Below are 24425 nucleotides of genomic sequence, written 5' to 3'. Positions count from 1 at the left end.
TTATTTAAAATCTTTTGAAAATATTACACCCTTTAACTATTAAAAATATCAATTAAATTTATCTGTTATAAAATAAATTTAATTTCAGTAGATGATAGTATAAAATATTTTATACAATATAATTATATTTGTTTTTTTAAAATAATTATTACGTAGATATATATATAAAATTATTTTACATTATATCAAAATTAAATTCATAATACTAAAATCCGTAAAATTGTCCCCAGAAAAATAGGTAGTTTAGATTGAATCTAATTCAAATTCAAAATAGATCAGAAGATAATTAACTAACTTATCTTTTTTGTTTTTTCTGTTAATTATCCAAAAAGTTTATATCCTATCTATCTATCTATATATATATAGCAGTTGATGCATGTAGCCGGCAATTCTCCACTCTTCTGCTTACTTAACTCTTTCTCTCTATTTGGTTGTCATTGAAGAAGAAGAAGGATGGTGAGCGCTGCACTTGTTCGTACCGTTATCGGCATTATAGGTTTGTTCATACTTCTCTCTTCAATTTGTTCAATTGAGAAATGAGTGAGATTTACACAGGTTTACGTGTTTATGCGAGTTTCTGAGAGGTTTTTGCATTGCTTCTGTGCGCAGGGAATGTGATCTCTTTCGGCTTGTTTTTCTCCCCAGCGTAAACTAACTCTAGACTCAGCATCTACTTTTATTTATAATGTTTTTGTTATAATTGCGTCTTTTTTTTTCTTTTTTTTTGTTCTTTGTCAATAATTTCCGTGTGGATTGATCATGTTATTCTGCTTATTTGTTCTTCATTGTTTGATGTTTGATTGTTAAAGATTAATTATGATACAAATAAAAAAAATAAAATAACGATAAAACTTTCATGATGACTGCCGAAATCTCATGCACTGTCATTATCAGAAAAACAAGTTATCTAGGGACCTTGGATATATATATATATATATATAATTTTTCGATTTCTTTTTTCAGTTTTTTAATAATTTCTACTTGAAAAATGCTATTTTGGAATAATAATAATAATGAAAAAAATAAAGAAAAAGTCGAACCCGCGTGATATAAACAAGTAATTAAAGTTTCATTATCTAATCCAACATTTAAATAGCTATTAGAATGATGTTTGTTTATTTGAATGAATGTTTCTTTCAGGCCAACATTCTATCGGATAATAAAGAAAAAGTCCGTGGAAGAGTTCAAACCCGATCCATATATAGCAACGGTTCTAAACTGTGCGTTTTGGGTGTTCTATGGGCTTCCTTTCGTGCACCCTCACAGTGTTCTTGTGGTTACCATCAATAGCGTTGGCCTTGTCTTCGAGTTCGTCTATCTCACCATTTTTTACATTTATGCCACTAACAAAGGACGGGTCTGTATATGGATGCTTCTTCTATTTTTTTTTATATTTTATTTTAATTTCTATAAGTTTGAATCATGTTAATCTAGCTATTCTTATTAATTATATTGTCTAATAATAATTTCAGAGGAAGGTACTGCTCCTTCTGGGATTAGAGGCTGTGTTCTTTGCCGCTGTTGCTCTTATAACGTTGCTGGTACTACATGGCACTCACAAAAGATCGTTAGTGGTTGGTGTACTGTGTGATATATTTAATATCATGATGTATGTCTCTCCTCTTACAATCATGGTAAGTTTTCAATTTTTAATTCCTATTTAAACCCATACGTTTAGGATTTGTATTGGATTCAGTTAGATAAGGTTTTCTTTCATTCAAATTAATTTAAAATTTAGTTGTTTTGAATAAATCTTATTTAAAATTATAATGTCCAATTTAAGATTTTAAATTTGATTATTTAGAATATTTTAAATATTTATTTTTTAATTTAAAATTAATTAAATTTAACGTAAAATATTTTTTATTAGTTAAAAAATACTATTTATTTTAAAAGATTTATTAAGTTTATTTATATGTATTTATTTTTTTGTACTCGTACACCTTAGTATATCATCAAATTGACATACCACAAAAGTTTATTGTGATCCAAAACTGACGTTAGTTTCGGTATATTTTTAAAGGCAAAGGTTATAAAAACGAAGAGTGTGGAATATACGCCGTTTTGGCTATCTCTAACTAACTTCCTCAATGGAGTGTGCTGGACAATATACGCTCTCATCCATCCTTTTGATATTTACGTCCTGGTATGTGGTAACTAACTTTTCAGATATGGTATCTATTTTTAATTAGTCTCTAATAATCTAGTAATACATATGGCTGCAGGTAAGTAATGGAATTGGAGCCTTGTCTGGACTGATTCAGCTGATACTATATGCTTGTTATTGTTCCTGTAATAATGGAGAGAAGAACGGTGATGGTGATGACACTGTGTCAACTACAGTGGCTAAGGGAAACATTGAGTTAGTTTGATGCTTCATTCTATGACCCTAACAACATTCAAATTTGGGATCTCGGAGGAGTAGTAGTGCGGTTAATAGCGCTATTTTTGTGGTTTAGGAAATTGAGGAATATTTTTATGAATATTTTTAGTTGCTGTTTTTCTACTTTGTTATTTTTAATAGTGCGGCCACTTTGCTATAATATATATATGATAAAATTATATCCCATTTTTTCTAAAAAAATATGTAATTTATTTTCTATAATATTTTAATCATAGTAAAATTATTTTATAATTAAATTATTACTTAAAATAAATAATTATATAATTTTTAAAATATTAATAATAAAATCGATTACCATCAAATTCACACCGTAATCCACCACTTTTTTTACAGTATTGACAATTAGGTGCAATCTAATTTAAATAAAATTTTAGTGTAATTCATTTATAATAAGCTACTGAAATTAATATTTTTGATACTCATTTATAGAATCATTTATGAAAAACAGCAAATAAATATTGAGAAACATTTTTAGCACAATTGACTTCATATATGAGATCATTAATTGGTTTCGTGGTACAGTTATATAAGTTAATTAGAGTTAACTTTTTACTGATAAAATTAATTAATTATAAGTGACATTTTCAGCACAATTTGTATTATTTCATATATAGGGTAATTTATTAGTTTCGTGTTACGGTTATATATATGATTTAATTAGAGTTAATTTTTATTGATGAAATTAATTAATTATAAGTAGCGAAATTGAGATTGAGATAGATAATGGTAGTGATGCTTGGAAGGACGAGGATATAGAAAAGATTTTTTTTTTTGAGAAAAAAGGGATTTGATTATTAATATTTTAGAAATTTATCTAATCACTATTTTAAATAATAATTTAATTATAAAATAATTTTATTATGACTAACATATTATTTAACTAAAAATTAACATTTCATAAAAAAATAAATTACATATTATTTAAAAAAAATTAGATAAAAAATTTACACACACGTGTATATATATATATATATATGTGTGTGTGTGTGTGGATTATCTCTTTTAGCAATACCGTCTATCAAAGATAAATATAAATCAATTAAAATATATATCACATTAAAATAGTCTAAAAAATCAACAACTAAGACATAACAATAGACCCTCAAACAAATAATAATTAAAATTATATGACAAAAAATAAATAAATTTCTTCTTGTACGTTGTTAAACTCTTCAAATATTATATTTACCTCTTTCTCTCAAATAATTTTATCATGTTAACCGCTCATAATTATTCTATTTTTAAAGTCTCACTTCACTCCTCTCCCTCCTCAATCCTCATTATATTCCGTCTATGTGATCTACTTTAATCAATAATTGTTGTTTATTATAGTCATACTCTTCCATCTCTTTCCTACCTTGTGTTCCAAAACTTTGACTCCAATATTTTATATCAAACGCGTTATCCCATGAACTTTGTTCTTTAGGTTTCATTGCTCCTAAGACCTTCCTTTCTTTTCATTTAGCCTCTCTGTGGTATTTGTGTTATTAATAGAGATCACAATATCTTCTTTAAAATTTTTCATATTTCTATTACGTCAAATAATTTAAAAAATAGCAAAGAATAATCTAAATTTATTTTCATATAACCCTTTACCATTTTGATGTGTTCAATTTTCAAACTAAATTTTAATGTTCACTTATTGTATACATTTTTCGTTTTAAGAACATCCACTACTATAATTCACTACAAAAAGTTGATACATTTCCAAGTCATATTGTAAAGTGCAACTGTTACTAAAATTATTTTTAATAATTTAAGAATGAATTAATACTCAAATTCATTCATAAAAATTATTCATTTTTTAAATTGATATTTAAAAAATTAAAATAATTATAAAACATTAGTCAAATTAACATAACATAACATGTTAATACCACATATCATAAAATAATTAATTGAAATATCATATTAATAATATTTGATATACTATATATCATCTAACATATCATAAATTTATTTAAAATTAAATTAGCATCTAAGAGTACATATATAAATTATTTTATTTTTTAAAATTTTAAAAATTGATCAAATTAATATTTATATAAATCTTTTTTTATAATATTACATTTTTAATATTTTTAATTTTACACATGTTAATAAACAAAATTTTCTTCACATCAAATTATAAAAATAATTAAATTATTTTCATTTGGAATGGAGAGAAGACGGAAAAAAACGAAGCTTTTGGAAAAACGTACTTTTTCTGTGTGTTGTTGCTCTTTCTGTTTTTGTTTTTCTTGGTAAGAGAGAATTAAATGAGAAGAAAGGAGAAGATACTTAGACATATTGAAAGGAAAGAAGAAGAGAAGAGAGATAAGACCTAAGAGGAAGCAAATAAAAAACGCTCCAATAATCAAAACCCTTAATCAAGAATATTAATTATTTATCTGAGCTTGACTTTGAAAATAGAGGTTAGGGAAGAAGGAGACAAGCGGTAACTTCTAGTGATTTTTTTTGAAAAATTTTTTTATTTATGTTATAATTGCATTATGTAATTTTTCTGTCCCTTAAGTATTGTGTATGCAGCATACATTGTTAGCTGCTGTTTAATCTAGAGTGAATATTTAGAGAATACATCTTATTCAGTAACAAATCTCATTTATAGTTGTGGTAGATTTTTATTTAGATTGAAGATAGATTCAAATAGGAGTTTATTTGAAGATTCTAATCCTTTATAAAATATACTAAACGCCTAGAAAAATATTTTATATTACTATTTAATTATGCTCTTTTAGGTGTAGTATACTTCTATGACTCGAAGTCAAATCGATTATCATTACATCTTATAGAGTGACATCAGACGGGTCTCATTAAAAAGGGTAGACAAAAATCTATTACACATAGCTAGAGCATCTAACAGCTCTAAAGGTTGATAATCTTGTGTCAGAATGTTATCGTTGTAGAATAATATAATAATAATGATTATGAAGAAAAATAGGTGGATCTAATAATTTGTTCACTAGTTATTTAAGTGTCACATAATAATTTATTAGCCAATAATAAATTCTTTAATGAAATTTTAATCTGTCTCGAATTAGTCTTTAAAATAAGTGGAATCATTGAAAACAATATTTTTTTAATATTATATTTTTTTAAAATTTTGGTTTAATATTTTTTTTTGTTTACAAAGGAAAACAATCTCTACAAGAAAAAATGACAAGAAATATTCTCATAGAGATAAAAATAAAATTTATTTATAATATTAAGATTTATAAGATAGTAAATATTTAAATAAAAAATTTATTAAAAAATTAAAATTTAAAAATACAATTTGTTCATATCTGGCCCAAAAATATAAGCCAAGCCCAAAAACATATAAAAGCCCAAAATACATCTACTGTATAAGGTCGGACGAGAACATTACCAGAAGATAACTCCCCTCTGAAGGAGTTATAACTTCCCCTTGTATCTCTCACCCACTTCTAGAAGAGGGATCATAACCACACTAAGATTAAGGGACGGTTATCCACCACCAAAAGTGGAGCTACTCCAACGGTAGTTATTGGCTCACTCCCAATTAGTACACTCACACCTTCAGGTATAACTAAGTCCAATACACTAAAAATCTGCTAAGACCCTTGCTAATATAAGTATATCAGAGTGTTTTGCAGGTACCACCCCCACCTTCTCACTAATAACTCGGACGACGGCCACCAGACGTGGACTAAGTCGGAATCTGCCCCATTGAAGATTTGGGCCTCACTTACAAGCCCAAAGGCAACCCAATTTGAGGTAACCCTTGAAACATTGGCGTTGTTGTCAGGAACTGGGGATCGACGCTTTATAGCGGATGATCACTATCATGACAGACGCACAGCGTCTGAGTCAGAACCAGAACACCAAGACATGGTCAAAACCAATCAGGCCCTTATGGTACCTCCTCAAAGAACGGAAGAACCACATGGGGAAGGCACCTCAGGTGATCATCACTACAGAAGAATCCCCTCAGACGTTCGCCACACTGAAGGGGAAGAACAACCCCATTCTACCGATTTCATGGGATTACTACACGGACATCATGGCCGCCTTGAGTAACTAGAGCAGGAGCTAGAATGACAGCGAAAGGCGGAAAGAAATTTGAGAAAAGAAATCGAGCGACAAAGAGAGCTGGAGGAAAAGCTCTCAAAGTTAGAATCCGACATCTGAGGTAAGAATTCGCATACAACTAGAGAGGACACCCCGTTGGAAGGAGAAGATCCTTTCATGGAAGATATCATGCGGGATTGAATTTCTAGAAACTTCAAAAGCCCGAACATGCATTTGTACGATGGGACGACCGACCCGAGACATCACCTAAGCAATTTCAAAAATCGGGTGTATTTGGCCGATGTCTCGGATGCAACTCGCTACAAGGCTTTTTCGACAACTTTGACAAAGTCGGCCATGAAGTGGTTCGATAGCTTGCCGCTTAGGTCGGTTACCAGTTTCGACGATCTTGTACGAAAAATTCTCGCGAGATTTTTAATTCAAAAGGACAAGGTCAAGCATGCGTCCAGTCTACTCGGAGTCAAATAGGAAGTCGGCGAATCCCTCAGAGAATATATAGAGAGATTCAACAAGGCATGTTTGGAAATCCAAGATTTACCCACCGAGGCAATAATAATGGGGCTAGTCAATGGTCTCCGAGAAGGTCCCTTCTCCCAGTCCATTTTAAAGAGACATCCAACTTCCTTGAGTGATGTAGAAGAACGAGCTGAAAAATACATCAATATGGAAGAACACACCAGGCTGCGAGAACTGAACTGGCAACCAAGAAACCCTCTCCAAGCACGGAAAAAAGAAAAAGAGTCTAAGAAGAAAGAAGAGTATAACTCGGAGAAACCTAAGAGGTATCACAATTACACTCTGCTACGGGTTTCTCTTGTGGATGTCTACAGAAAAATTTGCCACAATGAGAAACTTCCCCCTATGCGACCAATCAAAAATAAAAAGGCGGAAATTCGCAATGAGTACTGTGAGTACCATAAGCTGTATGGACACTCTTCAAATGATTGTGATGACATAAAAAATGTGATAGAAAAAATGGCCATGGAAGGTCGGTTGGACAAATATCTCATGAAAAGATCGGACAATTATGGTTAAAGGAAAAGAGATGACGAAGAGGTCGGCCGAAGAGGTCAGCCGCCACAAACTCCAGAATGACATGTTGACATGATAGTAGAGGGATTTGTTAGGGGAGGAGTGACCAAGTCGTCTCGAAAGAGGTACCTAAAAGAAGTCTACTACGTCGGAGAAGAGATTTCTGACCTCCCCTATCATCTCCTTCACGAGAGAGGATGCGCAGGGAATTGTACCAGGACATAATGACCTCGTGGTAATCACTATGATACTTACCAATGCAAACCTACATAGAACTTTGGTAGACCAAGGAAGCTCCGCCGACATACTATTTAAACATGCGTTCAACAAGTTGGGGCTGGAAGAAAAAGAGTTATAATCCTATCCGGACACTCTTTTCGGACTGGGAAATACACCAATTAAGCCATTAGGGTTCATTTTCCTATATATCACTTTTGGAAAAGGGTTGAAATAAAAAACTCTAAATATTGATTATATTGTTGTAGATGTGGCATCAGCCTACAATGCCCTAATTGGCAGGACAACATTGAATCGGCTAGGAGCTGTTGTTTTTACTCCTCACTTTTGCATGAAATTTTTCACACAGAAAGGAATTGCTACCATAAAAGGAGATCAAAAACTGGCCAGAAAATGTTATAACGAAAGCATGAACCTGCGAGGTAAAGGTAAAGAAGTCAATGCCATTGAGTTCGGAGGAGTCCGAGGAAAGGAAGAGCTATGGCCACAACCCGAAGGGAAGACAGAAAAAGTCCAAGTCGGGGAAGAATTCGAAAAGAACACCAACATAGGAGTCAATATGAGAGCATATCTGAAGAAGAAGCTCGTAAGACTCCTACAAGAAAATGCCGACCTCTTCTCTTGGAAGGCCGCTGATATGCCCGGAATAGACCCCGAGCTCATGACGCATAAGCTGGTGGTCTATCCTGGATCCCGACCTACCCAACAAAGGCGTCGTAAGCTCAGACCAGAGCGAGCTCAAGTGGTCGAAGAACAAGTTCAAGCTCTACTCGAAGCTGGATTCATCAGGGAAGTCAAATATCCGACATGGTTAGTAAATGTAGTACTGGTAAAGAAGCAAAATGGAAAATGGAAGACGTGCGTCGACTACACCAACCTGAACAAAGCTTGTCCAAAGGACTCATATCCCTTACCCAACATTGATGCTTTAGTAGATTCTTCTTCAGCATAGTACTTATCATTCATGGATGCTTACTCGGGATACAATTAAATCCCGGTGTATAAATCGGACTTGGAGAAGACATTGTTCATCATGCCAAGAGCAAACTACTGCTACCTGGTCATGCCTTTTGAATTAAAGAACGCAGGAGCCACATATCAAAGGTTGATGAACAAAATGTTTGCACCTCACTTTGGAAACCTAATGGAGGTATATGTGGATGACATGTTAGTAAAAATCAAGGATGAGGCCAGCCTCCTATCTGACCCTTCACAAGTCTTTAGGACCATAAGAAGACATTAGATGAGATTAAATCCCACAAAATGCACCTTTGTAGTAGAAGCAAAAAATTCTTGGATTTTATGCTCACACAAAGGGGGATTGAGGCTAACTCCGACAAGTGTAGAGCATTCTTAGAGATGAGGAGTGATGCAAGTGCATATTTACTATATTAGCTAGTTAGTTTAGTTGGTTTTAGCTTAATTTCACTCATTTTCTTTAAATAAACAAGTCCTTTTGTGAGTTTTATCTTCATGCATGAGAATACCAAGGAACATGTTGATTCTAGCCAAATTCATGCAAATGATTTAAGGAATACACACATGAATGAGTATGAATGAATCTCATGAAATTTATTTGCATGAATTGGTAAGACTTTGAAGCTATTTCCTTTGTTGATGATAGGTGATGAAACAAGAAAGCATGGAAGCAAGAATGATGCAAGCTGGGCAAGAAGAAGAGAAGTTGGCGTTGCCAACTTGGAGAAAGGCTGCGTTGTTGGAGGCAACGCCAGGCAGCCTTGGAAGAGCATATGTTGGCGTTGCCAACTTGGAGAAAGGCTGCGTTGTTGAAGGCAACGCCAGGCAGCCCTGGAGAAGTAAATGTTGGCGTTGCCAACTTGAAGAAAATGGTGCGTGTTTGAAGGCAACGCCCAGGCAAGCAAAGAGCTGAGCCAAGGAGAGCTCGAGGGCGTTGCCAACGTGGGAATGAAGAGGCGTTGTTCAAGGCAACGCTAAGCTAGAAGAATTTGCCCAGCCAAGAAGCTCGAGCACGTTGCCAACGTGCTACTTCATTGGCGTGTCTCAAGGTAACGCACATGAGTGAGCTTGGCCCAAGAGGAGAAGAAGCTGGCGTTGCCAACGCCAAGAACCATAGGCGTTATTCAAGGCAACGCCAAGCAACAAGAATGAAGCCTTGCCAACCACGTTGCCAACGCCAGGAAGCCTTGCCAATCAAGTTGCCAACGCCAGGAAGCCTTGCCAATCAAGTTGCCAACGCCAGGAAGCCTTGCCAACCACGTTGCCAACGCCAGGAAGAGCTGCCAACCACGTTGCCAACGCCAGCTTCTATAGGCGTGTTCAATGGCAACGTGGGAAGCAATGTTTAGAGCCTTGAAGAAGCATCGGGCACGTTGCCAACTCAAGAAAACATTGGCGTGTTTGGCAACAACGCCAGGAAGCTTTGGATGGTGAAGAATGGAGGTAGCACGTTGCCAACTTGGAATATAGGGGCGTTATCCACAACAACTCCAACAAGGCAGCCTGACCTTACCTTCTTCAATGGAAGATATCCTGAGCTACAGAGATCCAAATTGAATGCTTCCAGTTGCGTTGGAAAGCTAACATTCAGAGCTTTCCAACCATATATAATAGTCTATGGTGGAGCACAAATTGAAGCCAAACCAGAGTCATCTTTAGGCCCTAAAAACAAGAATATGAAGTTGAAATTCAAGAAGGCTAGAGATGAGCCCTGGGGGGGCACGAGCACGTTGCCAACGTGCTAGCAAGGGTGCGTTTTTGGCAACAACGCCAGCCTCATTTCCCTGCTTTGGGAGGCTAGGCACGGGCACGTTGCCAACTTGGCAAAATGGGTGCGTTTTCGGCAACAACTTGGCAGCTTGACCTTACTTTCTTTGAAGAAGCATAACTTGAGCTAGGAAAGTCCAATTGAGGTGATTCCAGTGGCATTGGAAAATAGACATCAAGAGCTTTCCAATGATGTATAATAGTCCATATTGAAGCAGAAGGTTGACACTCAAATTCTGGGCTACATTTAGCATGAAAGTAGAGCCAAGAAGAGGAAAAGCAAGTTGTTAGCAACAACTTGGGCCAGCAACGCCCAAGTCTCCAACCTCACTTCCAGGAAAACACCATGCACGTTGCCAACGTGCATTAAGCCTAGAGTTGTTGCCAATAACGCCCCTCAATGGGCCAGAATTGTTGCCAACTTGCTCTGCTTCCTCTATTCCTCACAAAGGCCAGCAACTTCTTCAATTGAACCAGAAATTCAATAAAGAGAAAGCCCACATAGCTAGCCCAATGGAAGATCTTTGAAGGAGTTTTAGGACTAATATAAATAGAGATTGAGTTTGTACTTTAAAGGGACTTTTGGACACTTAGAATTATACACTTTTAGCACTTTTATTTTGAGACTCTTTAGCACTTCCGGGAGGATACCCGGAGAGCATTTTTGGTTCTTCTTGGAACTTCTCTTCTTCATTTCTGAAGCTTTAAGCATTTTCTTATTCTTATTCATTTTTCTTTCCACTTAGTTTAATTTTTGTTGATGGCAATTATGGTTGAAATTGGAGCTATGATTCACTAAACCCCACTTTCATTAGGGGGAAGAGCTCTGCTTGTTTGAATGCATTGATGAACTCCTCTTTTCCTCCTCAATTCATGTGGTTAATCCAAAGAGGAAACTCTTGTTCTTCAAAGATTCAACCACCATCGAGAGAGGGGTTAATCTATGTGAATTGTGTGGTGAATTTGAGGAATGAGCCACATAATTCAGTTTAGAGTTCATCCTTTCATGGTTTTCTTAATCAATACACCTTGGTTAGTATGTGAGATGTAACTTTCCTTGGTTGAGATTATGGGAGTTGTGTGGCTGGATTAGAATTGAGCTTCATCTCTTCTCATGAACAATTAGATCACGAGAGTGGCAATTGGTTATGTTGAGAGAAATTGAATCACCAAGAGATTGGGATTCAATTACCCACTTGCCATGGATCTATACCCATGATTGAGAAGGACTTGACTAACATCAATTCATGAAAACTTGCATCTCTGATCCCTAATGATCCTCTCCACCATTAATTCTTATTTCTTTTGCCTCTAGTTGTTTGACTACCATAACCCAATTCCCTTTTCATTCTGTCAATTTACTATTCTTGTTATCTACATTCTGTTCATTTAGTTCTTGCTATTTACTCTTACGTTCTTTAAATTTCTGCAACCTTTAATTCCTTGCAATTTATCTTTGATGTCATTTAAGTTTCTTGCATTTTAAGTTTCCGTTATTTACTTTCATTTTATTTCTCTATTCTAGTTCTTTAAATTCTTTGCCATTTAAATTCCTGCAATTATGTTCAAAAGTCACAATGCTCATAAAATCAAAACCATGTTTGTTTGACTAAATTTACCATTTAACTAAAGTTGCTTAATCTACCAATCCTCGTGGGATCGACCTCACTCTAAGTGAGTTTTACTACTTGATACGACCCGGTATACTTGCCGGTTGTACGTGAAATCTAAATTTTTACGTATCAAGTTTTTGGCGCCGTTGCCGGGGATTGATTAGATTGACAATGATTAAGTGAAAGGTGGTTTAGATTGAGCATTTTTTTTTAGTGTTTTTGTTAAGCCTACTAACTGTTTGATACTTTGTTTCACTAACCCCAATTCCACTCTAGTTTTAGAGTGTCTCACTTGTGATTTTGGTTTTGTTTGTGTATGTCAGGAACTAATAGACGTAATATTGAGGACGAGAGAACTCTCCGAAGAATAAGGAGAGCAGAAAGAGGAAAGGGAATAGTTGGTGAAGAGGAGTCAGAGGGAGAAGATCAAGCCATGGAGGATGAGATACAAAATCCTCCTGGAGGGGTCAACAACAATGATGGACCACCTAGAAGGGTGTTATCTTCATATACCATCCCTGATCCAAGACATTGTGGGAGCAGTATTGCTACACCAAATGTTCATGCCCATAATTTTGAGTTGAAACCTCAGCTCATCACTTTGGTACAGAACAATTGCTCTTATGGGGGGGGGACCTCTTGAAGACCCAAATCAACATCTATCTGTTTTTCTGAGGATATGCAATACAGTGAAGACAAATGGAGTGCATCCAGATGTCTACAAGTTGTTACTATTTTCATTCTCTTTGAGGGACAAGGCCACTCAATGGCTAGAGTCATTCCCTAAGGAAAGCCTCAACAATTGGAATGATGTGATGGGCAGATTTCTAGCAAAGTTTTACCCACCTCAAAGAATCATCAAGTTGAAGACAGAGGTACAAACTTTCAGGCAAATGGAAGGGGAGTCATTGTATGAAGCCTGGGAAAGATATAAGGCACTCATGAGAAGATGTCCACCTGACATGTTTAGTGACTGGGTCAAACTCCAAAACTTCTATGAGGGTTTAAACTTAGAAGCAAGGAAAGGACTAGACTACTCATCAGAAGGATCACTCAACATGATGAAAACTGCTGAGGAAGCTCAAGACCTCATTGAGATTGTGGCGAACAATTAATATTATTACTCATCAGAGAGGCAGCATAATCCGACCCCAAAGAAAGGTGTAATGGAGCTTGAAGGTGTTGATACTATCTTGGCACAAAACAAGTTAATGCACCAACAAATCCAACAACAAATGGAGATGATAACAAAGAGAATGGATGGTTTGCAACTTGCAGCAGTGAACACAACAAATCAATCATCACTTGAATGGGGCCAAGGTGAAGGGACCACTGTTGAACAACCACAAGAACAAGTTCAATACATGCAGAATACTTCAAATTCTCAGGATGAATTTCATGGTGATACATACAACTCATCTTGGAGAAATCATCCCAATCTAAAGTGGGGTGAAAACCATTGGCAAAAGAACAACAACCACAATCACTCCCGCAACACAAATAACCAAAATCACCATGCCAACAACACTAACCAATATAGAAAAACACAAAACACATATCAACCACCTCATAATAACTCACAAACTCACCAAAGCAACTTTCCTGCACCAACATCCAACGCACAGAATTACCACACTAATCCACCCAACAACTTTCAACAACAATCAACCCCCATCATATCCCCAATTGACCATCATGAAACTAGAATTTCAAGTCTTGAAGCAACCTTGCAAGCACTTGCTCAAACCACTCAAGCCTTAGCTAAGGGACACAAGGAACATGAGGTCATCATGAAGAATATTGAGAGACAAGTGGGACAATTAGCCAAACAAGCCGAGCGACCAACCAATGTTCTCCCAAGTGACACAATACCCAACCCAAGAGAAGAATGTAAGGCTCTGCAGTTAAGGAGTGGCAAGGTAGTTGGTGAAAGTTCGAATAAAGAAGCAATAAAACCTAAAGAGCAAGACACAGTGGAAGTACATGTGGAAAGGCAAGATGAAGAAAAGGCTTCAAAATCTAACAAAGGCAAAGAAGTTGTCAAGCCACAAGGCAACCCACCCAGACAAAGAAGCAACCATGATAGCAATGAGAGTGTGAATCCACAACAAGAAAACAAAAATGAAGGAGTAAAAGCTTATGTACCCAAGCTTCCGTACCCAACTAGGATACAAAGGAGCAAAGGACCAACAATTCCCAAGGTTCTTAGAAATCTTCAAGAAACTTGAAATCAACATCCCATTGGCAGAAGCTCTGGAACAGATGCCATTATATGCAAAGTTTCTTAAGGAATTGATCACCAAGAAGAGAAGTTGGCAAGAAAAAGAAACGGTGGTTCTCAATCAAGAGTGTAGTGCCATCATTCAAAAAGGGCTACCTCCAAAACTCAAAGACCCTGGCAGCTTCCTCATACCCTGCACGATTGGGAGCATGGCCGTTGACAAGTCACTTTGTGACCTGGGAGCAAGCATTAACCTAATGCCCCTCACCATGATGAAGAAAATGATGATTGAAGAGCTTAAACCCACAAGGATGTCACTCCAACTTGCTGACAGATCCATCAAAATACCAAATGGAGTAGTTGAGAACCTCTTGGTGAAGGTGGGAAACTTCATATTCCCAGCTGATTTTGTGGTCCTAGACATGGATGAAGAGGGAAACAATTCAGTCATTCTTGGTAGACCCTTTCTGGCTACAGCTAGAACAATCATTGATGTGGAAAAGGGAGAGATGATTTTCAGAGTGCATGATGAGCAAATGACCATAAATGTCTTCAAAGCAATGCAACACCCTGTTGAGAAAGAAAATTGCATGAGGATTGATGTAGTAGATTCTTTGGTTGAAGAAGTGCTTGACACAAACCATCAAATGAAACAAGAGGAAGTCCATAACATCAAGGGACAAGAAGAGAACAAATTGAAAGCATCAGAGGAACCAAGTGAAGCTACGAAAGAAGAGGCACCACAACAAGAGTTGAAACCACTACCCCCTCATCTTAAATATGCATTCCTTGGTGAGAAGGACAGCTTCCCAGTGATCATCAATTCCACATTGAATGCAGAGGAAGAAGAAAAGCTCCTTGTGGTTTTGAAAGCTCACAAAGAGGCGTTAGGGTGGACCATTGATGACTTGAAAGGCATAAGCCCTGCCGTATGTATGCACAAGATACTTTTAGAGGAGAATTCCAAACCAGTGGTACAACCCCAAAGAAGATTGAATCCCACAATGAAGGAGGTTGTTCAAAAGGAAGTCCTGAAGTTGTGTAAAGCTGGGATCATCTACCCTATATCTGACAGCCCATGGGTCAGTCCAGTGCAAGTAGTACCTAAGAAAGGGGGGATGACTGTCATTGTTAATGAGAAGAATGAGCTTATTCCAACACGAACAGTGACAGGGTGGAGGATGTGCATAGACTATAGGAGGCTGAATGATGCCACACGAAAAGATCACTTTCCTCTACCTTTCATTGACCAGATGCTTGAAAGGTTGGCTGGCCATGCCTATTACTGTTTTCTTGATGGATATTCTGGGTATAACCAGATAGTGGTTGACCCCATGGATCAAGAGAAGACTTCCTTTACTTGTCCCTTTGGAGTCTTTGCATACAGGAGAATGCCATTTGGACTGTGTAATGCTCCAGCTACCTTTCAAAGATGCATGCTATCAATCTTCTCAGACATGGTAGAAAAATTTATTGAAGTATTCATGGATGATTTTTCTGTTTTTGGTGATTCTTTCAATGCTTGCTTGCACCATCTTACCCTAGTCTTGAAAAGGTGCCAAGAAACCAATTTAGTTTTAAATTGGGAGAAATGCCACTTCATGGTACCCGAAGGCATTGTTCTTGGTCACAAAATTTCAAGAAAGGGTATAGAAGTTGACAAGGCAAAAGTAGAAATTATAGAAAAACTTCCTTTGCCAACTAGTGTGAAAGCCGTTAGAAGTTTCTTAGGGCATGCTGGATTCTATAGGAGATTCATCAAAGATTTTTCCAAAATAGCAAAGCCACTAAGCAATTTGCTGGTGGTAGACAATCCTTTTTTCTTTGATGATGAATGCAAACATGCTTTTGAAACTCTAAAGGCTAAGCTCACCACAGCACCAATCATCACACCCCCAAGTTGGGGACTACCTTTTGAACTCATGTGTGATGCAAGTAACCTTGCAATTGGTGCTGTGTTGGGGCAGAGAAAGGAAAAGAAGCTTCATGTTATCTACTATGCAAGTAAGGTATTGAATGAAGCTCAAAGAAACTACACCACAACAGAGAAAGAGCTACTAGCTGTAGTATATGCTTTTGATAAGTTTAGACAATATTTGATTGGATCTAAAGTCTTAGTGTATACTGACCATGCTGCTATTAAGTATCTTATGTCAAAACAGGATGCCAAACCAAGGCTAATCAGATGGGTGCTACTCTTACAAGAGTTTGACATTGAGATAAAAGATAGAAAGGGAAATGAAAATCAAGTTGCTGACCACTTATCAAGGCTACCACAAGATACATGCCAAGACAACCTTCCATCAATAAATGAAGAATTTCCAGATGAGCACCTCTTGCAAATTCAACATGTCCCTTGGTTTGCAGACATGGCCAACTACAAGGCGGGAAGAATCATTCCACAAGAGTACACAAAACAACAAGTTAAGAAGCTGTTGCATGAGGCTAGGTTCTTCTTCTGGGATGAACCATTCTTGTTCAAAAGATGCCCGGATGGAATGATAAGAAGATGTGTGTCAGAGGGTGAGACGAAGAACATACTATGGCATTGTCACAACTCTAGTTATGGTGGTCATTTTGGGGCTGAAAGAACGGCTGCAAAAGTCCTTCAAAGTGGTTTCTACTGGCCCTCAATCTTCAAGGATGCTAGAGAGTTCGTGAGCCATTGCAATGAATGTCAAAGAACAGGGGGTTTGTCAAAGAAAAATGAGATGCCTCAGAAGTTCATTTTAGAAGTGGAACTCTTTGATCTGTGGGGAATAGATTTCATGGGACCTTTCCCTCCATCTTACACATTCAAATACATCTTGGTAGCAGTAGAGTATGTCTCCAAATGGGTAGAAGCAATAGCCACCACCACATGTGATACCAACGTGGTCTTGCAATTCCTCAAGAAGAACATCTTCACTAGATTTGGAGTGCCCAAAGGACTCATAAGTGATGGGGGAAGCCACTTCTGCAACAAGCAACTAAACTCTTTACTCCACAAATATGGTGTTACTCACAAAGTAGCTACCCCATATCACCCACAAACCAATGGGCAAGCTGAACTTGCCAACAGAGAGCTAAAAAGGATTTTGGAGAAAATTGTGGGAACAACAAGAAAGGATTGGGTTAGGAAGCTGGATGATGCACTTTGGGCATATAGGACAGCCTTCAAGACACCCATAGGAAAATCTCCATTTCAGCTGGTGTATGGAAAGGCATGTCACCTCCCTGTGGAGCTTGAACATAAGGCCTTTTGGGCCACCAAACTTCTGAATTTAGATGCTCAAGCAGCAGGAGAGAAGAGGTTGCTACAACTCAATGAACTTGAGGAGTTCAGATTGGAGGCATATGAAAATGCCAAAATATACAAAGAGAGAGCAAGAGATGGCATGATAAGAGGATCTCTCAAAGAACATTCGAACCAGGCCAAAGGGTGTTGTTATTCAATTCAAGATTGAAGATCTTTCCTGGGAAGCTGAGGTCTAGATGGACTGGTCCATACACCATCACCAAAGTATCACCTCATGGCTATGTCGAATTACTTGATGAAGCCTCAAAACAAACTTCACAGCTAATGGACATAGGGTGAAGCACTATTTTGGTGGCCCCTGGAGCAAGGAAGAGAGTGTGCAACTCTTAACATGAGCAAAGAAGCTGCAGTGTCAAGCTAAGGACAATAAACAAGCGCTTCATGGGAGGCAACCCATGCACAGGGAGTCTTTTATTTTCATACTTTAGTAATCAATAATGATTAAGTAGACTAGTACATGGTGTATGCAAAGCACTAAGTTTGGTGTGGCCAATCTTGAAGTAATGGCAAAAGTGTGTTCTACAACACTTAGCCACAAACTAAGTTTGGTGTCCATACATACACGAAAATGCTAGACTATGAAAGTATAGTCATCATTTTAGTTATATATATATAAAAAAAAAAAACGTGAAATAGCATATAATGTAGGTAAAATACTAAGTTTGATGTGGCTATCTTTGGAATTAATTCCATAGAACACTTAGTCACAAACTAAGTTTGGTGTCTTTACTTACATTACTAATGCTAGAAAAAAAATAGATTAGGGAATCAATTCATAAATTTTAATTTTAGTTTAGTCAATTTTGCATAGGAATATCATCATAAGTTGTTAGCTAGTAATGTCACTTTAAGAATCTCAAGCTTTTGGAATTTTGTTGCAGGAAAGAAAGAAAGAAGTGATGGGGAATCTTGGAGAGAGAGGTCACGGATACACAAGGAAGAGAAAGTCACATGAGTCTTGAACTTTGTGCATGGGGAAAAACAATTCAACAACAAAGCAACAAGGAGAGCTAAGAAGGAAAAAGAAAGAAGATCCAAAGGGGGATTCAACAACAAAGCAACAAGGAGAGTTGAGGAAGAAAAAGAAAGAAGATCCAAAGGGCAAAGGAAAGCAAGGAGAATCAAGCAAAGGAAAAGGGACATGAAGACTAAAGGTGGTGAAGTTCCTTTGTTTTTCTTTATATTTTATTAAATAAAGAAGATGTATGTCTGAAATATGGTATACCTTCTAGGATGCATTTTCTTTTTGAAGCATTGTCTTTTATGTTGCCCATTCCATGCATCACCACTCACAGATTTGGAATGGTTGCTTGTCTTAAGTACTTTCACTTGTCAATGGAATAAAAGATGTAGTTTGAGCAAGAACAGAGAGAATTCTAGCTTAAAAAGAATCATGTTGTCCCATGAGAAAAGTGCTAGCATACATGCATTTATTGTGAAAGAGTCAAGGCTCAATGAACTCAAAAGAATGCTTGCTTATACAAGACTAGTTCGGTTAAGGATCACAAAGACTTTATCAGTAATAGCACAAATAACCTTGACAATAAAGAAAACAGAAGACAAAGAATGAAAGGCTAGGCATCAATGACAAAGTTTGGATATGTGTCTGTGGTGATTGATGTTAGGAGACATACTTGGGCTAGTAAATCCGAGGGGTGCTTCATCACCCGATAACTTGAGTTAACTAACTCGGGATTATCGATTGAAAACTCACAATCAAGAGTAGCTCTATAACAGAACATTTAGCAACCCAAAGAGGTGCTGGACACCACTATCCAAACAAAAATTTCAATGTTATATGCCTGTGATTGAATGTGTTAAGGAGAGAGGCTTGAGTTAGTAAACCTTTAAGAGTGTCTCAACACTTAACAACTTGAACCAACTGGTTTGGGATTGTTGATTGAAAGCTTATGCTAAAGAGCCGCCTTAAGACAAGATTTCGAGCTTAATTGAAGAAAAAAAAAGGAAAGAAAAAAAAAAGAAGAAAAAAAAAATGGTTCAAGGATCATGTGCTACGGTATAGAAAAAGGAAGTCTAGTGAAGTTAACCAATTTAGTATTGAAGCAAGCATTTTAATTGAAAAATTGAATAGCCATGTTCATTTACAATGAATCAAGGACCACACAAATGAGGATGACATGTTCAATGAAAAATTCTTCTCTGGTAAAACATTCAAGTCTTACATCTTAGATTCTTGTGACAAAAACCTTTATATTTTGCTTGAGGACAAGCAACACTTTAAGTTTGGTGTTGTGATGCAAGTGCATATTTACTATATTAGCTAGTTAGTTTAGTTGGTTTTAGCTTAATTTCACTCATTTTCTTTAAATAAACAAGTCCTTTTATGAGTTTTATCTTCATGCATGAGAATACCAAGGAACATGTTGATTCTAGCCAAATTCATGCAAATGATTTAAGGAATACACACATGAATGAGTATGAATGAATCTCATGAAATTTATTTGCATGAATTGGTAAGACTTTGAAGCTATTTCCTTTGTTGATGATAGGTGATGAAACAAGAAAGCATGGAAGCAAGAATGATGCAAGCTGGGCAAGAAGAAGAGAAGTTGGCGTTGCCAACTTGGAGAAAGGCTGCGTTGTTGGAGGCAACGCCAGGCAGCCTTGGAAGAGCATATGTTGGCGTTGCCAACTTGGAGAAAGGCTGCGTTGTTGAAGGCAACGCCAGGCAGCCCTGGAGAAGTAAATGTTGGCGTTGCCAACTTGAAGAAAATGGTGCGTGTTTGAAGGCAACGCCCAGGCAAGCAAAGAGCTGAGCCAAGGAGAGCTCGAGGGCGTTGCCAACGTGGGAATGAAGAGGCGTTGTTCAAGGCAACGCTAAGCTAGAAGAATTTGCCCAGCCAAGAAGCTCGAGCACGTTGCCAACGTGCTACTTCATTGGCGTGTCTCAAGGTAACGCACATGAGTGAGCTTGGCCCAAGAGGAGAAGAAGCTGGCGTTGCCAACGCCAAGAACCATAGGCGTTATTCAAGGCAACGCCAAGCAACAAGAAGGAAGCCTTGCCAATCAAGTTGCCAACGCCAGGAAGCCTTGCCAATCAAGTTGCCAACGCCAGGAAGCCTTGCCAACCACGTTGCCAACGCCAGGAAGAGCTACCAACCACGTTGCCAACGCCAGCTTCTATAGGCGTGTTCAATGGCAACGTGGGAAGCAATGTTTAGAGCCTTGAAGAAGCATCGGGCACGTTGCCAACTCAAGAGAACATTGGCGTGTTTGGCAACAACGCCAGGAAGCTTTGGATGGTGAAGAATGGAGGTAGCACGTTGCCAACTTGGAATATAGGGGGCGTTATCCACAACAACTCCAACAAGGCAGCCTGACCTTACCTTCTTCAATGGAAGATATCCTGAGCTACAGAGATCCAAATTGAATGCTTCCAGTTGCGTTGGAAAGCTAACATTCAGAGCTTTCCAACCATATATAATAGTCTATGGTGGAGCACAAAATTGAAGCCAAACCAGAGTCATCTTTAGGCCCTAAAAACAAGAATATGAAGTTGAAATTCAAGAAGGCTAGAGATGAGCCCTGGAGGGGGGCACGAGCACGTTGCCAACGTGCTAGCAAGGGTGCGTTTTTGGCAACAACGCCAGCCTCATTTCCCTGCTTTGGGAGGCTAGGCACGGGCACGTTGCCAACTTGGCAAAATGGGTGCGTTTTCGGCAACAACTTGGCAGCTTGACCTTACTTTCTTTGAAGAAGCATAACTTGAGCTAGGAAAGTCCAATTGAGGTGATTCCAGTGGCATTGGAAAATAGACATCAAGAGCTTTCCAATGATGTATAATAGTCCATATTGAAGCAGAAGGTTGACACTCAAATTCTGGGCTACATTTAGCATGAAAGTAGAGCCAAGAAGAGGAAAAGCAAGTTGTTAGCAACAACTTGGGCCAGCAACGCCCAAGTCTCCAACCTCACTTCCAGGAAAACACCATGCACGTTGCCAACGTGCATTAAGCCTAGAGTTGTTGCCAATAAACGCCCCTCAATGGGCCAGAATTGTTGCCAACTTGCTCTGCTTCCTCTATTCCTCACAAAGGCCAGCAACTTCTTCAATTGAACCAGAAATTCAATAAAGAGAAAGCCCACATAGCTAGCCCAATGGAAGATCTTTGAAGGAGTTTTAGGACTAATATAAATAGAGATTGAGTTTGTACTTTAAAGGGACTTTTGGACACTTAGAATTATACACTTTTAACACTTTTATTTTGAGACTCTTTAGCACTTCCGGGAGGATACCCGGAGAGCATTTTTGGTTCTTCTTGGAACTTCTCTTCTTCATTTCTGAAGCTTTAAGCATTTTCTTATTCTTCTTCATTTTTCTTTCCACTTAGTTTAATTTTTGTTGATGGCAATTATGGTTGAAATTGGAGCTATGATTCACTAAACCCCACTTTCATTAGGGGAAGAGCTCTGCTTGTTGAATGCATTGATGACTCCTCTTTTCCTCCTCAATTCATGTGGTTAATCCAAAGAGGAAACTCTTGTTCTTCAAAGATTCAACCACCATCGAGAGAGGGGTTTATCTATGTGAATTGTGTGGTGAATTTGAGGAATGAGCCACATAATTCAGTTTAGAGTTCATCCTTTCATGGTTTCCTTAATCAATACACCTTGGTTAGTATGTGAGATGTAACTTTCCTTGGTTGAGATTATCGGAGTTGTGTGGCTGGATTAGAATTGAGCTTCATCTCTTCTCATGAACAATTAGATCACGAGAGTGGCAATTGGTTATGTTGAGAGAAATTGAATCACCAAGAGATTGGGATTCAATTACCCACTTGCCATGGATCTATACCCATGATTGAGAAGGACTTGACTAACATCAATTCATGAAAACTTGCATCTCTGATCCCTAATGATCCTCTCCACCATTAATTCTTATTTCTTTTGCCTCTAGTTGTTTGACTACCCATAACCCAATTCCCTTTTTCATTCTGTCAATTTACTATTCTTGTTATCTACATTCTGTTCATTTAGTTCTTGCTATTTACTCTTATGTTCTTTAAATTTCTGCAACCTTTAATTCCTTGCAATTTATCTTTGATGTCATTTAAGTTTCTTGCATTTTAAGTTTCCGTTATTTACTTTCATTTTATTTCTCTATTCTAGTTCTTTAAATTCTTTGCCATTTAAATTCCTGCAATTATGTTCAAAAGTCACAATGCTCATAAAATCAAAACCATGTTTGTTTGACTAAATTTACCATTTAACTAAAGTTGCTTAATCTACCAATCCTCGTGGGATCGACCTCACTCTAAGTGAGTTTTACTACTTGATACGACCCGGTATACTTGCCGGTTGTACGTGAAATCTAATTTTTACGTATCAAGGAGTTCGACTTATTTAAAAGAAGTCCAACAGCTGAATGGCAGACTTGCACCCTTGTCTAGATTTTTGGCAGGATCGGCCTTGATATCCTTACCACTTTTCTCACTACTAAGAAAAGGATGCCAATTTGAGTGAACCTCTGAATGCGAAGGGGCCTTTCGAGAATTCAAAAAATTCTTAAGTGAACCACCCATCTTTACCCGGCTACAAACGGGAGAGGAGTTGGTGTTGTATCTGGTCATCGCTGAAAAGGAAGTAGCGTCGACACTGATACGAGAAGATAAGGTTGGACAGCACTCCATTTATTTCACTAGCAAAGTCCAACAAGGGCCAAAGTTAAGGTACCAAAAATTACAAAAATTGTGCATATGCCTTAATCATGGCATCTAGGAGACTCCGACCTTACGTCCAGGCACACACCATAAGAGTCCGGACAAATCAGCCTTTGAAGCAGATACTCCAGAAGATAAACATAGCAGGTCGGATGGTGCAATGGGCTATAGAACTATCCGAGTTCGACCTAAGATACAAAACTCGGACAACCATCAAAGCTCAATGCCTCACCAACTTTGTTGCAGAATATACGGGCGATCAGATTGAAACCTCCACGACCTGGGAACTCTATGTAGATGGATCATCTAATAAAGTCGAAAGTGGAGCGAGAATAATACTGGCCAATGAAGAAGGAACTCAAATAGAAGTTTCCATGAAATTTGAGTTCCCCGCTTTCAACAACCAAGCAGAGTACGAAGCCGTTATTGCAGGACTGAAACTTGCCAAAGAAGTTGGGGCAACTAAAATAATAATCTTCAGTGATTCTCAGGTAGTAACCTCACAAATCAATGGAGAGTACCAAGCAAAGGATCCTAATATGAAGGATACGTAGAGAAAACGCTTAAACATCTTCAACAATTCAGTGATACCGAGGTCCAACATATAATTCGAAAACTTAATAGCCGAGCAGATGCCCTTTCTAAATTGGCAAGTACCAAACCAGGGGGAAATAATAGAATTTTGATACAAGAAACCCTCAAAGAGCCTTCCGTTATCAAGTCAGATAGTAAGTCGGATGTACTATCTGTCTCCGGCTCAAACCTCGGGTGGATGATTCCCCTTGTTAAATACCTAAAATTTGACATCCTTCCCGAGGAGCAAAAGGAAGCCAAGAGAATTCGGAGGAACTCCCATAATTATACCTTGGTAGAAAATGTCCTTTATAGAAAGGGGGTATCTGCACCTTTACTGAAATGTGTTTCGACTAGTAGAACTGAAGAAGTCTTAGAGGAAGTACACAATGACATCTGTGGGAACCATCTTAGGGCATGATCTTTGGCTAGAAAAGTAATCTGAGCTGGATTCTTCTGGCCGACTTTACAAAAAGACGCTACCGACTTTGTCAAAAAGTGACCACCTTGTCAGATGCATGCCAACTTTCACATCGCCCTACCTGAGGAGCTCATCAGTGTAACCTCTCCAT

General features: G+C 37.6%; 1 protein-coding gene across 1 annotated transcript; it reads left to right on the top strand.

Annotated features, from left to right (window-relative positions):
• Nucleotides 1-453: 453 nt before the first annotated feature.
• On the top strand, nt 454-6442 carry LOC130981380 (bidirectional sugar transporter SWEET6b-like). Its single transcript, XM_057904970.1, has 7 exons — nt 454-496; nt 610-646; nt 1141-1357; nt 1473-1634; nt 2024-2146; nt 2226-2362; nt 6019-6442. Exons 1-7 carry the CDS (start codon nt 454-456, stop codon nt 6440-6442), a joined length of 1143 nt encoding a protein of 380 aa, XP_057760953.1.
• The last annotated feature ends 17983 nt before the right edge of the window (nt 6443-24425 follow it).

Source organism: Arachis stenosperma, chromosome 5 (assembly GCF_014773155.1).
Source record: "Arachis stenosperma cultivar V10309 chromosome 5, arast.V10309.gnm1.PFL2, whole genome shotgun sequence".
In the NCBI taxonomy this organism is placed as follows: domain Eukaryota; kingdom Viridiplantae; phylum Streptophyta; class Magnoliopsida; order Fabales; family Fabaceae; genus Arachis; species Arachis stenosperma.
Note: the sequence above shows the minus strand (reverse complement) of the source record. Positions and strands in the feature narration are given on the sequence as shown.

What these genes read in the sequence shown, in the direction of transcription:
- LOC130981380 (XM_057904970.1), top strand. Translation starts at nt 454, where the DNA reads ATGGTGAGCGCTGCACTTGTTCGTACCGTTATCGGCATTATAG. An exon ending in ATGCCACTAACAAAGGACGG is followed by an intron (nt 1,358 to 1,472) that starts GTCTGTATATGG and finishes TAATAATTTCAG; the next exon opens with AGGAAGGTACTGCTCCTTCT. An exon ending in TCTCTCCTCTTACAATCATG is followed by an intron (nt 1,635 to 2,023) that starts GTAAGTTTTCAA and finishes ATATTTTTAAAG; the next exon opens with GCAAAGGTTATAAAAACGAA.